We start from the raw sequence: 15,176 nt of genomic DNA on the forward strand, positions 1-15,176 counted from the left end.
CAATGGGAGAATGGCCAAGATAAACGATGAATCCAGTAACAGACTTTCTTGTTTTTGGACACCCTGCCCAATCGGAGTCACTGAAGCCTTTGACTTTTATTTCACTGTTTGCATCAAGAAAAATGCCATGGCCAGGATTTTGTTTGAGATAACGGAGCACTTGAAGACATGCCTGATGATGAACTGTAGTGGGAGCAGCAACATGTTGGCTCAATTGGTGAACAACATGGGTAATATCAGGACGGGTATTGGTCAAATATAACAATTTTCCAACGAGTCTTCTATAGGCAGTGGTATCAGTGAGAGGTTCTCCATTTTCAATGATGTTACGTCTAGAAAACTTCATAGGAGTGGGCATAGGAGCAGAAGCTAACATTCCGGTTTCTTGTAGTAAATCCAGAGTGTATTTCCGCTGGCAGAGATGTATTCCCTTGCTGCTCCTCGCTACCTCGAGACCAAGAAAATAGGTTAGATTTCCCAAATTTTTAATTTTGAAGGATATATCTAACTCGTTTGTTATATTATTGATCTCTGCTAAATCGTTTCCAGCCAAGATTATGTCGTCTACATAAATCAATAGAGCAGTAATGCTAGAATGCTTGGTTTTCGTAAATAAAGAATGATCTGCATTAGCCTGTTTAAAACGGTGAGAAATCAAAAAAGTGGAGAGCTTGTCATACCATTGGCGACTAGCCTGTTTAAGACCATAAAGAGATTTGTGCAACTTGCAAACCTGGTTCGGCTTTGTTGATTTCATACCCAAAGGAAGGTCCATATACACCTCTTTATTCAAATCCCCGTGAAGGAAAGCGTTGTTAACATCTAATTGTTTCAGGTGCCATCCATTTATAGCAGTCAAAGACAACAACAGACGAACTGTGGTCAGTTTTGCAACAGGAGAAAAAGTATCTAGATAGTCCAAACCTTCCATTTGTGTGTAGCCTTTGGCTACAAGGCGTGCCTTGAATCTGTCTACAGTGCCATCAGCTTTGTATTTTGTCTTGTATACCCATCTGCATCCTATAGCAACCTTATTCTCAAGTAGGGTGGTTACGGTCCAAGTGTTATTCTTTTGGAGAGCTTGAACCTCTTCATTCATAGCTGCATTCCATCTTTCATCTTTGATGGCTTCCTCATAAGATGTAGGCTCAACATTGCTATCAATGGCAGAGATAACTTTTCGAAAACTAGGTGAAATTTTTGAATATGAAATATAGGATTCAATAGGATATCTAACATTTTTAGCTAATTCAGAAGCAGCAGAAAAAGTATGGTAATCTTTCAAGTATGAAGGTGGCCTTCTAGCTCTGGACTCACGTTGACAAGTAGAATGATCAATATTAGGTTCAGCCTCATTAGAACTTAAGCTTTCGTTATCAACATTATCAATGTCAACACAAGGGCTTTTAATAATATCTGTCATAATAGAATGGTAATTTTCAGAAACAGGCAAGGGTATATCAGAGGAATTCACGTTAGTATCATCATTGGTCTTTTGAGAATAGGGAAAATAATTTTCATAGAAAACCACATTTCGAGAAACATTAATACTATGATTTTTAAGATCAAGAACAATGTATCCTTTCACATTACTTTTGAATCCTAGAAACACACTAGCATTAACACGTGGATCAAGTTTATTTCTGTTAAAAACAAGAGTGCTATTGTAACACATGCAACCAAAAACACGTATATAACTAAGATCAGGTTGTTTGTTATATAATTTTTCAAAAGGAGAAGCATTCTTTAGAAAAGGCGTTGGTATACGATTTATCAAAAAAACAGCATGACTGACAGCATAGCACCAAAATTGAGTAGGAACATTGGACCTGAAGAGAAGAGCACGTGTCACGTTCATTAAGTGTTGATGCTTTCTCTCCACGATCTCGTTCTGCTCTGGGGTTTCGACACAACTTGTCTGGTGTACGATTCCTTTGGAATTGAAGAAGTCCTTCATGTTAAATTCTGGACCGTTGTCACTTCTCACAATTTTGACACACTTATCAAATTGATTCTTGACAAGAGTTATGAAATTTACCAAATGCTTACGAGTTTCAGATTTATTATTCATCAAGTATAACCAAGTAAAACGTGTGTGATCATCCACAATAGTAAGAAAGTATCTGTATGCATGTAAAGAAGTAATGGCACACGGCCCCCAAATGTCAACATGTATAACATCAAAGGGTTTATCAGCATAGGAATTACTGTTAGGAAAGGGCAATTTTCTCTGTTTGGCAAGGTGACAAGTCCCACAATTATCAGTTCTATGCTTACGAATATAAGAATGTTTCTGATTCAAGACAGCTAATCTTTCATCAGACAAATGTCCTAACCTATCATGCCATAAGTTGGAATTCATGCTATTACAATTTCGATCAAAAGCAGCAACATTCTTTGAACTGTCAAACATATAAAGGCCAGCACTAGTGTTAGCTATACCAATCCTCTCTTTCGTATGTGGATCCTGAACAATACAAGAATCTTGAGTGAAAACAATCTCAATATCGAGGGAAGATAAAAGTTTAGAAATAGAAACCAAATTATATCCAAAAGAAGGTATGAACAGGACATTGTTTAGCAGCAATTTTTCATTTAATTGAACAGAACCAATATGTGTAGCAGTGACCTGAGCATTGTTTGGTAAACTAACGATTATAGGATTGATTTTCTTATAAGATGAGAAATTATTAAGACAGCAAGTGACATGGTCTGTGGCTCCAGAATCGAAAATCCACAGATTAGTCTTCCTGTAAAAGTTAATAATAGGAAAAGATTCACCTTGATGTGTTGATCCGAATGTTACAGTGTTTATCTGACTGTTTTGAGGTTCTGAATTAACACCATCCTTGTTACTAGATTGAAGAAGAGCCATAAGATTTTGATATTGTTGTGGTGTCAGGCGCATTTCCTGATCCGTGGAAGAGCAGTCTCCCTTTGATACAGTTTCTTGTTTGACATCAGTGGTTTTGACAGCATTACTTTTCCCATTGTACAACTTGTGTCCAGGGGGGAAACCATGTTTCCTATAACATGCATCTATGGTGTGTCCATTCCTCCCACAGTGGCTGCAGATCCATTTATTTGCGGGATTCTTGGAGTTTCTGCTATCATTGTTTGGGGGGAAACCATTCTTTCTATAACACGTGGACTCAGTGTGACCACTCTTGCCATAGTAGCTACAAGAAACTTGAACATTAGCAGCATTAACTTTTATATCAGATTCATTAGATGAAACATTTCCCATAACTTGTCGTTCTTGTTGCACAGCATACGAAAAGATTTTGGAGATTGAAGGGATAGGATCCATTAAAAGCACATGAGACTTTATGTTGCTATATTGTTCATTTAAACCCCGCAAGAATTGCATAGCATGATCCTCATTTTTTCTTTTAGAAATCAAAGAAATAGGATTACAAGGACATTTAACTTTGCAATTACAGGTGGGATCAGGTCTAAAATTATCTAACTCATCCCAAATGACTCTCAGCTTAGTGAAGAATTCAGTTACCGTAAGATCTCCCTGTTTTATAGAAGAAGCCTCCATCTGAAGGTCAGAAACACGTAAAAGGTCGCCTTGAAAATATCTAGATTTGAGATCATTCTAGATTTCTTCTGCTTTATTCATCCATAGAATACTTTGGCGTATGGAGGGAGATACCGAATGCACAATCCAGGAAACCACCATATTGTTACACCGTTTCCATGCTTGATAGGTGGCGTCTTTTATGGATGGTTCAACAGTAGTGCCATCGATGAACTCCAATTTGTTTTTCGCACTTAGAGCTGTCATCATCGATCTGCTCCATGCGTGATAATTGTTGACATCAAGAACTGGTGAAACCAGTGAAATAGCAGGATTCTCACCAGGATGGAGATACAAGAAGCTATGAACAGAAACTTCATTAGTAAGATCTTTAACATCTTTTGAATCCCCAGACATGATAACAGAAGAAAAGAAGATATCAAGATCAAAAAGAAAAGCAGAAAAGGAAGCGAAAGAAAAGGAGAAAGCAGAGACGCGCAGCAGAGCACTTCAAAAGAAGTGCTCTGATACCAACTTAAAATTCTCTCTTTGACTGATGGCCACATTCATTGTTTTCACTACTAACTGATAGCATGACAGATGAACAGAACCTTGCATTGTTATCCATGGCATAAAGAAAAAGAACACAAGTAGAAGAAGAGAGCAAGAGAACGAAGAAAAGAAGGAACGTATTATTTCCAAAATGTTTTGTAAAAAGTACATCTAAGAAGAGAGAGAGAAAGAACTTATATAGGAAAAGAAAAGAGAAACAGAAAAACAAAAAACAGAAAGTAAGAAACTGTCACTCCTTTGGAGGCGTGTTATACTTTTGGACACGTGTAAAAGGTGTTAAGCGGTTTGCGGTGGGTGGTAATTACTAATATTTTGAGATATTTATATTGTAATATTTTATAAGTTGATAGTTATAAATAAAAAGCAAATTTATTAATTTTTATTATATTTTTTGTTGTTTTATTGTCATTTATCTTATATTGAGAGGCTGCAAATATACATAAAAATAATGTTTGTCAGATTTACCTGATTACTTATCTTTATTGATAATTTTTTAATGAATTGTTTTAAGACTTTATTTATTAAAAATAATTTCATAATCTTTTAAATGTATCTCTTTAAAAAGGCTCAACAGTTATGATAGGTGAAATAAGCAACATCCTTTAAGCAAAATGGAAAGCAATAAACAAATTGATGAAATCTTAAAAGCCACATAATCAAAGCTCGTATATTTTGACTTTTTTTCTTATGGACCTTGTACCTTCTATTAGTTTTGTATGGTATATATACACACACAGAACCTTATATAGTTTTTTTTAAGAACATTTTTAACCATTAATATTATCATTGGATATAAATCTAAGTTTTCTCCTTACTTTAGGTGCATCTTACCATTTTTTTTGGACCTAGCTTTTACATTCCATATTTATCTATGTTTCTATTTTCTTTTCTCTTCATGCCATGCTATGCTATGTGGTTACTTTAGCTTCTGAATTCCTCAATACATGTTTGATTTATTCTCTATAATCTTCTTAAGGGTTTAGTAGTGCATTAATTATACAAAGAAAATGGAGTAAAATTAGTAGAAGAAATGTTTAATTATTAAGATTCTATATAAGAAGTTAAAATTTGTAGAAGAAAAGGTACAATAGACTCTTCATTTATTTGTGATTTAATAGTATTTTTTATACTTTATTTTAGAAAAAAATATAATAAATTTTGATATTGAGTAAATATATAAAACTTTTGTTCTTTTTTCTTTTGTCATTTTCTTTTAGTAATTGATTGTAATCACACTATTTTTATACTTCCTTGTTAAAACCAGTCCGTTATTTTCATATATATAATAATATTTTATAACAGGTTTTTTATATTTTTTTTTTCAAAAAACGGAAACACTGCATAAAACGTCATAAATATAGGAAATAAAATTAATTAAATTTTTTGGTTGAAAGTTAATAATTTGAAACGATTCCTTCAAAATTTTATAATTAACAATTGTTAACAAATAGTCAATATATTTTAATTTACTCTATTTTGTGTTTTAAATTCCTGAAAGGCATTTATAAATATGTTTAGCTTAGTGGACCAAAATAATGATATTACATAAAAAGAAGTTTACAATTCATGATATTAATATCATATGTTTATTTCGATATAATTTCAAATCAAGTACTTTTTATTTTTTTTCTTAATATTTAATACTGTATTTTTAATTAACGGTGGACATAAATGAAAAATATTCTGGTGTTAGAAATTTTGGAGAGCAAGACAAGTTTTGCACAGCAACAGCTTAATTTTTTAGTATTTTTTTATTCTATTGTTTGTCATTGGGAAGTATTGGTGTTTTGAGTGGAGTACTTGTTAAAGACTCTGCTAATTCATCATAATCTAACTTTTTTTTTTTCTAGTTGGGGGTGAACTTCATCTCTATCAAGGGATTTCCACTTCAAAATCGTTGTATTTCTTAGTTTTTGTTCTCTATTTTTGTGATATATTTGGTAGTTGTTCTTTTATTTGTACATTCTGACAAGTTTAGAAAAATTAGTTCGGGAGCATTATTATTTTATTCCTTTTACAGTGCCTGTTAAAAGATATATTGTAAAAGATATGATGGTGTTTGATCGACCTGTATCCATCATGTATGTGTTGTGCAATAAATGTTTATGCTGTAAAGTGCTTAATTTGAAACGTGGTTAATAAAATTTCCGTAAAGCCCGCAAAAAACAGAGAGGCCATAGATAGAACCTAGGTAGCTACATTCTGACATACATACATATATATATACACCCATACACAAACCAAGAAAATCCATTAAAAATTATCTGTTCCATTGGATAGTTAATTATCATGGCTGGGGGAGGGTTTGCATCGGGTTCAGGAGATGTCCAATTTGAGGCAAAGATCACGTATGCTGTCGTAATATCCTGCATTATGGCTGCTACCGGTGGTTTGATGTTTGGTTATGACATTGGAATTTCAGGTACGCATGGTACATACATAGTGGTTGGTTAGTAATGCAGAGTTATTGTTGTAGTTTTTGATTTGAAAATGGTTTGTGAAATGCATATGAATGCAGGTGGTGTGACATCCATGCCTAGCTTTCTAGAACATTTTTTTCCGGAGGTATACAAAAGGATACAGGAGCATGGAGTGGACAGTAACTACTGCAAATATGACAATCAAAGTCTTCAACTGTTCACATCCTCTCTCTACCTTGCTGCATTGGTAGCTACTTTGTTTGCCTCCAGTGTCACCAGAAAGCTAGGCCGCAAACGCACTATGTTGATTGCTGGGCTTTTCTTTATTGTTGGAACTGTCTTCAACTCTGTAGCAAATACCTTGCTGCTGCTAATATTTGGGAGGCTATTGCTTGGTTGTGGTGTTGGTTTCGCCAATCAGGTCCTTAATATGCATTCCTTTTCGTGCGATGCAAGTGTTTTTCGAGTATAGTAATGTTGCTGATTCTTCACTGATTTTGATTTTCACAACAGGCAGTGCCGGTGTTTCTTTCTGAGATTGCCCCCACAAGAATCCGTGGAGCGCTTAACATCTTGTTCCAGCTTGATATCACCATTGGGATTCTCGTAGCAAACATTGTCAACTACTTTACTGCACAGTAACTTCAATGATCCTTATTACTGATCTTAATTTGCAGGCGCAGGGATTGATTAATGTATTTAACTGGGAAATGCAGGATTAAAGGCGGGTATGGGTGGAGGATATCGTTGGCTTTGGCAGGGGTTCCAGCACTGATGCTAACGATTGGGTCCCTGCTGGTGCATGACACTCCCAACAGTCTTATTGAGAGGGGTTTGGAGGATGAAGGGAAGGCTGTGCTGAAGAAGATTCGTGGTGTGGAAACTGTTGAGCCAGAGTTTCAGGAGATCCTTAAAGCCAGTAGAGTGGCTAAAACGGTCAAGAATCCTTTGAAGAGCCTCATCAAGCGTCACAACCGTCCCCCATTGATCATTGCCGTTATGTTGCAGGTCACACACCTAACTTATATGTTTAAATGCCTCAAAGAGTCCTACACTACTATACTTTCATATGGTTTGTTAATTAATTCATATTTTGACTTTTGCATTTAACATATATTTGTTGTGTGTAGGTGTTCCAACAATTCACGGGCATCAATGCGATCATGTTCTATGCTCCAGTGTTGTTCAGCACCTTGGGCTTTAAAAGTGGGGCTTCCCTGTACTCAGCAGTGATCACAGGAGCCGTGAATGTGTTGTCGACCTTAGTGTCTGTGTACTTGGTGGACAAAGTTGGTCGGAGGGTATTGTTGTTGGAAGCATGTGTGCAAATGTTTGTGTCTCAGGTGGTGATTGGGATAGTGCTAGGGTTGAAGGTCCAAGATTTCTCAGATAGCTTGAACGAAGGGCTTGGGGTGTTGGTGGTGGTGATGGTGTGCACATTTGTGTCATCTTTTGCATGGTCTTGGGGTCCACTCGGATGGCTGATTCCTAGTGAAACGTTCCCCCTAGAGGCTAGATCGGCAGGGCAAAGTGTGACAGTGTTTGTGAATATGCTCTTCACATTCATCATTGCACAGGGTTTCTTGTCCATGATGTGCCACTTCAAGTTCGGCATCTTCTTCTTCTTCTCGGCTTGGGTGCTTCTCATGTCATTATTCACACTCTTTCTAGTTCCAGAGACCAAGAATATACCCATTGAAGAGATGACAGACAAAGTTTGGAGAAACCATTGGTTCTGGAAGAGTTTTATGGAAGATTGATTCCAGGGCCATAATTAACATATATACACACACGCACACACCTATTATATATACACAAGCACACCAATAGTTTTAACATGCCATAACCTAAGTCAAGACTGAGAGAATCAAAATTAAATGAAAAATAGAGGAGTTATCACAACTGTATAGTGAAGAAAAACTATGAAAAGAAAAAACTTCTTACTTACAAAATTGACTTTGTACTATAGTTGAGTTTATGAGTTAATTATTTAAAAAAAAAAGGCTAACATTCCTTATTATAAGACGATTATTTCTAATTAATTAAATAAAGGAAAATAATGTAACTTAAAAAAATTACTTTATCTTTTCAAAACAAACAACACTGTTTTTCTGTCTATTATTTTTTATTAAAAAAAATTATAAGACTAAGTCAATTATTTTTATTCAAAAAATGGTTATTATTTTTATATTTTAAATTTTTTTAGTAATGAATATTTAAAAAAAAAAATATTTGTGCGCTGATATTTTTTAGTTTTGAATTTTAGCATCCATTAAGTGTTTTTCTTAAATATATTTTATGTTTTATTATGAACTACTGGATATCAAATAAATGCGATCGAATATATGTAATATCCTTGAACCACATACTGAGTAAAAACCTTGTATAATATTATATGTTTTGAAGTATTTCTAAAAACAAATTCATTATAATTAACTAGGGGTTAAGTTTCTATATCTAAAGACTTACCCTAATCATATGTTAAATTTATCAAACTGATGATTCGAAATAGGTTTGTTTAGATGAATCACTTAAAAACTTTCACTTATTTTACTTGTAAATATCTAAAAAAAAGTACTATTTTTGGGATTTAATATAAGTCTTTCAAGACTTAAAGGGGTTCTAACAAAAAAGATGAATACTAAGATTTAGTAATAATTATGAGATGAAATATACAACTCACATAATTCCTGACATCCAATAATATTGTATTCCTTAGAGTAGAGCCCAATTGTATAATAAAATAGTTTAGATGCCTAAACCCACAAGGTCCAATTTTAATTCACATATGCCTCATTTACACCGGAGAAAGCAATCCATCTATCTTCGTATTTACTTGAATAAGATCAATAATAACAAAATTTTGAATAAATAGTTATTTTATACTTACTTATATCTTTTATTATAAAAGGAAGAACTTACAGAGCATGTATGTTAACATCTCCATCAGTATGGTTTGAATTAATAATATTTTTTTAAAAAGATTTTATTAACAAAGAAACAAGAGAAAAAAAGAAAGAAATAAAAAATATGAGAAATCACACCAAATTTATAATAAAATCACATCCATATATAATAAAAATATTACATATTATGAAAAAATCTAATATTTTTTTACAAAAATCATTTGAACTCTATATAAAAAGAAAAAAATTCTTAACATATTAAAAATTTTATCATAATTTCACATAAAAAAACAAAATTTAATTTTAGAATGTGTTGTTATTGAAGAATTTAATATTAAAATTTATTTTAGTCTACAAACATGCATGTATCTTTATTATCACTTTGGGATAGAGTTCTTACATAACCTAACTTCTTTAAAAAGGAAAGCAACATGAGTCACACATCTTTTATTTTCTGAACTTCAATATATGTTGGATAATGATAAAAAATATTTATGATAATTACATTAAATTATTATATCATAGTAAATAAAATTTATTTATATAATTATAGTGATAAAATTACATGTATGATAATGAGTTAAAAATAAAAATAATTATATGAAAAATATGAAAACAATATTCTTCATGATAAAAGTAAACAACAAATAAAAATATTAGAAAAATGATAAAATAGAAACAATTAAATAAAATCACACAAAAGAAAATAAATATATATTTAAGGGTATGATAAGATAAAAAATAATTTAGAAATATAAGAAAACTTTTCAAATGCCAAGTCAAATGGTTGAAAAATAATACAAATTATTTTAACGAATAGGGCGAAGATGGAGACGGGATAAATATATACATCTTCATCCCTAATTAAAAAAAGTGAGTATTCTCCATACTCATTATATCTATACCCAACCAATACAGGAATTTTCTCTAAAGGAAAGAACGAATTCAAATAATATCGACGAAGCCGGATTTATTTATAGTCTTTATAAGAGTTGAAACTTGTTGTGTAATGATAAAAAATATCTATTTTTAAAACATCGTTTAAAATCAATATACTTTAAAAATTACCATCCTATTGATGTATATATAGATGTTTTTCTTTTCTGTTTTTTATCTGATGTATATAAAATTATTTATACAAATAAATGTCAAAAATATATCATATAAAATTATTCATTTAAACCTAATTTTTTGAAATAGAGTATCATAAACTTTTATACGTCATTCTAACAATTCAATACATGAATTGAGTCCAGCAAACTTCATATTTGGTTTGATGACGACAACTTCCTATATATTTTTGTGTTAAATTTTGATTCTAAACAGAGACAAGGCTCCAACTACTCGATCTAACCTTTTATGAACGAAAGAAAATAAAATGTTATAAAAGAGATGAAATATGGAATCCAATAAAAGTATGAAGCATTATCTAAACGTAAGCTACATTGCGGGAAAAAGGTGTGTGCCAATCATCAACAAGATTCTCTTCTTGTGAACAATGTATTTGAATATTGAATAAATTTATTTTTTGCTTATAAACTGTTCATTCCAATATCTTAAATTTTCTTCTTCATCACATTTCAGAATTGAATAATAATAACAGGGCAGTGACCAATCGTGATGTCCAACCAATATCTAAGTTTTATAAATACATGAATCATCTTCCCTTTACATTCAACCTCATGCATGCATCTTTCATGGCCCTCCACATATTCTTTTGGAGCTAAGGATCCATTTTCTTTTTTCTATTTCTCTTATATGAAAAATATAAATGCAAAACGATGTATAAATCTTGATTTAGCATGATAATAAATTAGGATACTGGTATTTTGATACCATATAATTTTTACTATCATTTGATATTATTTTTTATTATTATTCATTTTCTCTTTTAAAAGTTCTCTTTTTTTTAAAAGTATAAAAATTAAGTTTTATTAAGACTATTTTATATTTATAAAAATGGTCAAAATGGTTGTCAAATCATGTAAAAAAACTTTATTTAATAGATTAACGATTACAATTTTCTCCTTTACTTAACTATCACTCATTCTCACACCATAACTACACCCTTTTTTTTTCCAACATAATATTTCTCATTTTATTTCATATTTATACTTCTTTAAAATGTAATTGATTTGCCAAATCATCCGCTACAAAACGAAAACATTGTTGAGATTTTCTTATACACCATGTTGAAATTTTAATTTCGATAATGAATATATCTTTGAGCATGTAGAAAAGTTATGTTGAATAAATTATGTTGGTGGGTGAGGCTGTGCAAGTGCACTGTGCACCCTTTTCAATTAAAAAAAAAAAAGATAAGTATTTTTCTTAAATTGCAAATTTATTTTCTTCTTTACTTTTATATTTGAACTCACTGCTTTTTCTTTTTATAACTTTTCCCGATTTACTTAAGATCCTTGATAGGTCATGTAGACTATGTGCATTTGAATTACATGTTTTATTGTTGATTTGCTTAAAATCTCTCATGATATGATTTTACTTTTCATAAAAAAAAATGATGTTACTAAAATTTTATAGTTGACATTGGATTGAATCTAGATTGATTGATGAGATGTATCTAAAATTTAATAAATGACACTGTCTTGAATCTAAATTGATTTGATGATATTTTGAAATATTTAATTCTTAAGTTAAAGGTTGATATAAGAAATTAGTGAATTATAATTAAGAAAAATAATTATGATCTTTAAATATAGGCTTAAATACTTGTTTGGTTCTCATTTTTTAGTGTTTGTTGCGGATGGTTCTCACATTGACATAATATTTTAAATGGTCCTCATTTTTACCGAATGTTTAAAATTGTCCTCATTTTCGCAATTTGTGTTTTATTTGGTCCTTTTATGTAACACCGTTTAAATCATTAACGGAGTATTGTACATGTAACACAGTTTGTATTAGAGTGTGGTGCGGTAAAGTAATACCCCACTGAACCCCACCTACAAACAAATCCCACAATAAAATTACGAAAACCTTAACTCACGAGCAAACACAACCCAGAAAACTCTAAACTCACTCACCTAATGATGATTAACTGAAAAATTGAAATGAAGAGTGTAACTGCAATCCAATGATGAAATGACAAGTATTAGCTGCTTCCTCTACAAATCCGAGCTCAAGAAAGACGAAGATGAAGAAATTTCCCTAATTGCAAAATTTTCTCTAAATTGAAAAATTAACGTTAATTAGCCACATGTACAGTACACGTAACACACCCTAATACAAACCGTACCACCTGTACAATGCTCCGTTAATGATTTAAACAGCGCTACAGAAAAAGACAAAATAAAACACGAATTGCGAAAATGAGGACTATTTTAAACATTTGATTAAAATGATGACTATTTTAAACATTCCGTTAAAATGATGACCATCCGCAACAAACATTACGAAAATGAGGAAAAAAATTGTATTTAAGCCTTAAATATATGTTAAATGTCCAATACATAATAAATAGAATAATTGAAATGTATTATATATAAAAAGGTTTTCAGAAGTTATAGTATTTAAATATCTCTGAACTCAAAATTTAACTAAACATTTATCCCATAAGACAGTAAAGCTTTGTAATAAAACTTTTAAACAAAATTATTTGAGATATCATATTGAAAAAGAAAATGATATTTGAAGTTTAATAACTTGAAATAATGTTAAAAAAATGCAAGATATAAGCTTGTACAAAGATATTTAAAAAAAAATTGAAATACATCCAATGAAAGCTGACAAATACTTCAAAAGTTAAAAGAATGTTTCATAAAGTGGAGAATGACTTTTGAATTTCAAATAAAGAATGAGAAAAATAAATAGTATAATTTGAAAGTAAAAAAAAAAAATAATAAGTAAACCACTATATTATTACCTTTTCATGTAGAAGTTAAGCGACATGGATAGTTTTATGTAATTATCTTTTTATATAAATTTGATGATCAAACCGTAAAGTCTCATGTGGAACATCCCTACAACTACAACTCATGTACACTTACAACATATCATGACTAATGAAATATTGTATGTTTTTGTCCATTTATATCACTTTTTTGTAATGACTTAATCCCTGCTAAAAAAAATTTATATTTACTTTCAATTTTTAAAAAAATTGTATTTACTTTAAATTTTTTAAAAAATTGTATTTACTTTAAATTTTGTTTTGAATTTTTTTTATAGAAAATACTTATAAATTTTGTTATAAAAAAAAATTATAAAAAATTGCTGTCAATTTTTTTATAAAATATTTTGTATAAAATATTTGTTGTAACAAATTTTATAGGAAATACTTACGAATTGTATAATTTTATAGAAAAAATAACAGAAAAAAGTTTTTTCTTACAAATTTTTTTAACAAATTTACAACAAAAAAAATTTATGTAATATGAAAATTTTTAATAGTGTTTTGAAAAATCTAATTTGTTGGTAAATTTTTTCAAATTAAATTATGTTAGCATTTTCAAGTAATTATCAAAATTCTATTTATATTATATAAAATATATAAGAATTTTCTTTTGTTATTTTTTTTCGGTGAAGAAAATACTCTCCAAATGATAAAAAATAACAACTTTTATGCTTTGTCAAAATGAGATTATATTAATTGCTGATCTTTTTTATCAACTATTAAGTTTATTCGGTGTTTTCTATATAAGAGTGAATTCCAAAAACTAGCGAATACAGTATAACCCACAGTGGATTAAAGAGAGTATACTATATTTGGAAGCCTATGATATCATTCCGAAAAAAATCACGGAAATCTGTCTATGGGGTGTGGATAAAAAATTAAAGAAAGAAAAGGCAAAGTGAAACTCTTTCTCAATGGTTATATAAATATAAATCAAAGTGTAAAGGCATGCAAGTGAAAGTAGAAACATTGTTCTTCACTCTCACTCTCTTGTGCATGTGTGTGGGTTTCTTAATTATCTGAAATAAAGTATGACTGGTGGAGGCTTCACAGCAAGTGGCAATGATTTTGAGGCAAAGATAACTCCAATCGTCATCCTTTCCTGCATAATGGCTGCTACCGGAGGTCTTATGTTTGGATACGACGTTGGTGTTTCAGGTAATAATCTTGTCATTAGAAATTTTGATTTTGTAGTAGATGAAGATATTTGAGTTATGGTGAGTTGAATCAGGTGGTGTGACATCCATGGGAGCATTCCTGAAAGAGTTTTTTCCGGAGGTGTACATAAGGACAGTGGAAGAGAAAGAGTTGGAGAGCAACTACTGCAAATACGACAATCAAAAGTTGCAACTATTCACATCGTGTTTGTACCTTGCGGGTTTAACTGCTACATTTTTGGCCTCACACATAACTCGGAAGCAGGGAAGAAGAGCCACCATGCTCATTGCAGGTTTCATCTTCATTGCTGGAGTTGCCTTCAATGCTGCGGCTCAGAACCTCCCCATGCTCATCGTTGGCAGGCTCTTACTCGGCTCTGGAGTTGGTTTTGCTAACCAGGTTCATTTGCTTCAATAATTTCACAAACTAAACAATTTCAATCTACAGAAACTATATGTATAGATCGAATTAATGTTCTTTAAATTTTTTTAAAATTGGTTATTAAATTAAAGTAATTCAAAGTTTTGGTCCTTAATAGTTTGATGACTCATTCAAAAGTTTAGTCAATAATAAGAGAGTATAATTTAAAGAATAAAAATTCTGAATAGATTTATTGTAATAATTTCTCTACCTATGTTCCATGTATTGACTTGACCAAAAGAGAGAGTCAAGGATTTAAGACC

The 15,176-nt window shown here is 31.1% G+C and overlaps 2 protein-coding genes and 1 pseudogene across 2 annotated transcripts; 2 read left to right on the plus strand and 1 right to left on the minus strand.

Annotated features, from left to right (window-relative positions):
• Positions 1 to 3,604: 3,604 nt before the first annotated feature.
• On the minus strand, positions 3,605 to 3,943 carry LOC146884886 (uncharacterized). Its single transcript, XM_085676065.1, has one exon. The coding sequence runs from the start codon at positions 3,941 to 3,943 to the stop codon at positions 3,605 to 3,607; it is 339 nt and encodes a 112-aa protein (XP_085532191.1).
• Positions 3,944 to 6,361: 2,418 nt separating this feature from the next.
• LOC114192825 (sugar transport protein 13-like) lies at positions 6,362 to 8,404 on the plus strand. Its single transcript, XM_028082649.2, has 5 exons — positions 6,362 to 6,521; positions 6,618 to 6,940; positions 7,033 to 7,157; positions 7,236 to 7,527; positions 7,650 to 8,404. Exons 1-5 carry the CDS (start codon positions 6,389 to 6,391, stop codon positions 8,277 to 8,279), a joined length of 1,503 nt encoding a protein of 500 aa, XP_027938450.1. The 5' UTR covers positions 6,362 to 6,388; the 3' UTR covers positions 8,280 to 8,404.
• A 5,962-nt stretch (positions 8,405 to 14,366) lies between these two features.
• On the plus strand, positions 14,367 to 14,910 carry LOC146884887 (sugar transport protein 13 pseudogene; annotated as a pseudogene).
• The last annotated feature ends 266 nt before the right edge of the window (positions 14,911 to 15,176 follow it).

This window comes from Vigna unguiculata, chromosome 7, assembly GCF_037176805.1.
Source record: "Vigna unguiculata cultivar grain cowpea cultivar isolate G323 ecotype 2 chromosome 7, ASM3717680v1, whole genome shotgun sequence".
In the NCBI taxonomy this organism is placed as follows: domain Eukaryota; kingdom Viridiplantae; phylum Streptophyta; class Magnoliopsida; order Fabales; family Fabaceae; genus Vigna; species Vigna unguiculata.

Bases quoted from the DNA above. Each gene is read 5' to 3' on its own strand.
- LOC146884886 (XM_085676065.1), bottom strand. From the start codon at position 3,943: ATGTCTGGGGATTCAAAAGATGTTAAAGATCTTACTAATGAAGTTTCT.
- LOC114192825 (XM_028082649.2), top strand. From the start codon at position 6,389: ATGGCTGGGGGAGGGTTTGCATCGGGTTCAGGAGATGTCCAATTTGAG. The intron at 6,522-6,617 runs GTACGCATGGTA...ATATGAATGCAG, and splicing joins TTATGACATTGGAATTTCAG to GTGGTGTGACATCCATGCCT. The intron at 7,528-7,649 runs GTCACACACCTA...TGTTGTGTGTAG, and splicing joins TCATTGCCGTTATGTTGCAG to GTGTTCCAACAATTCACGGG.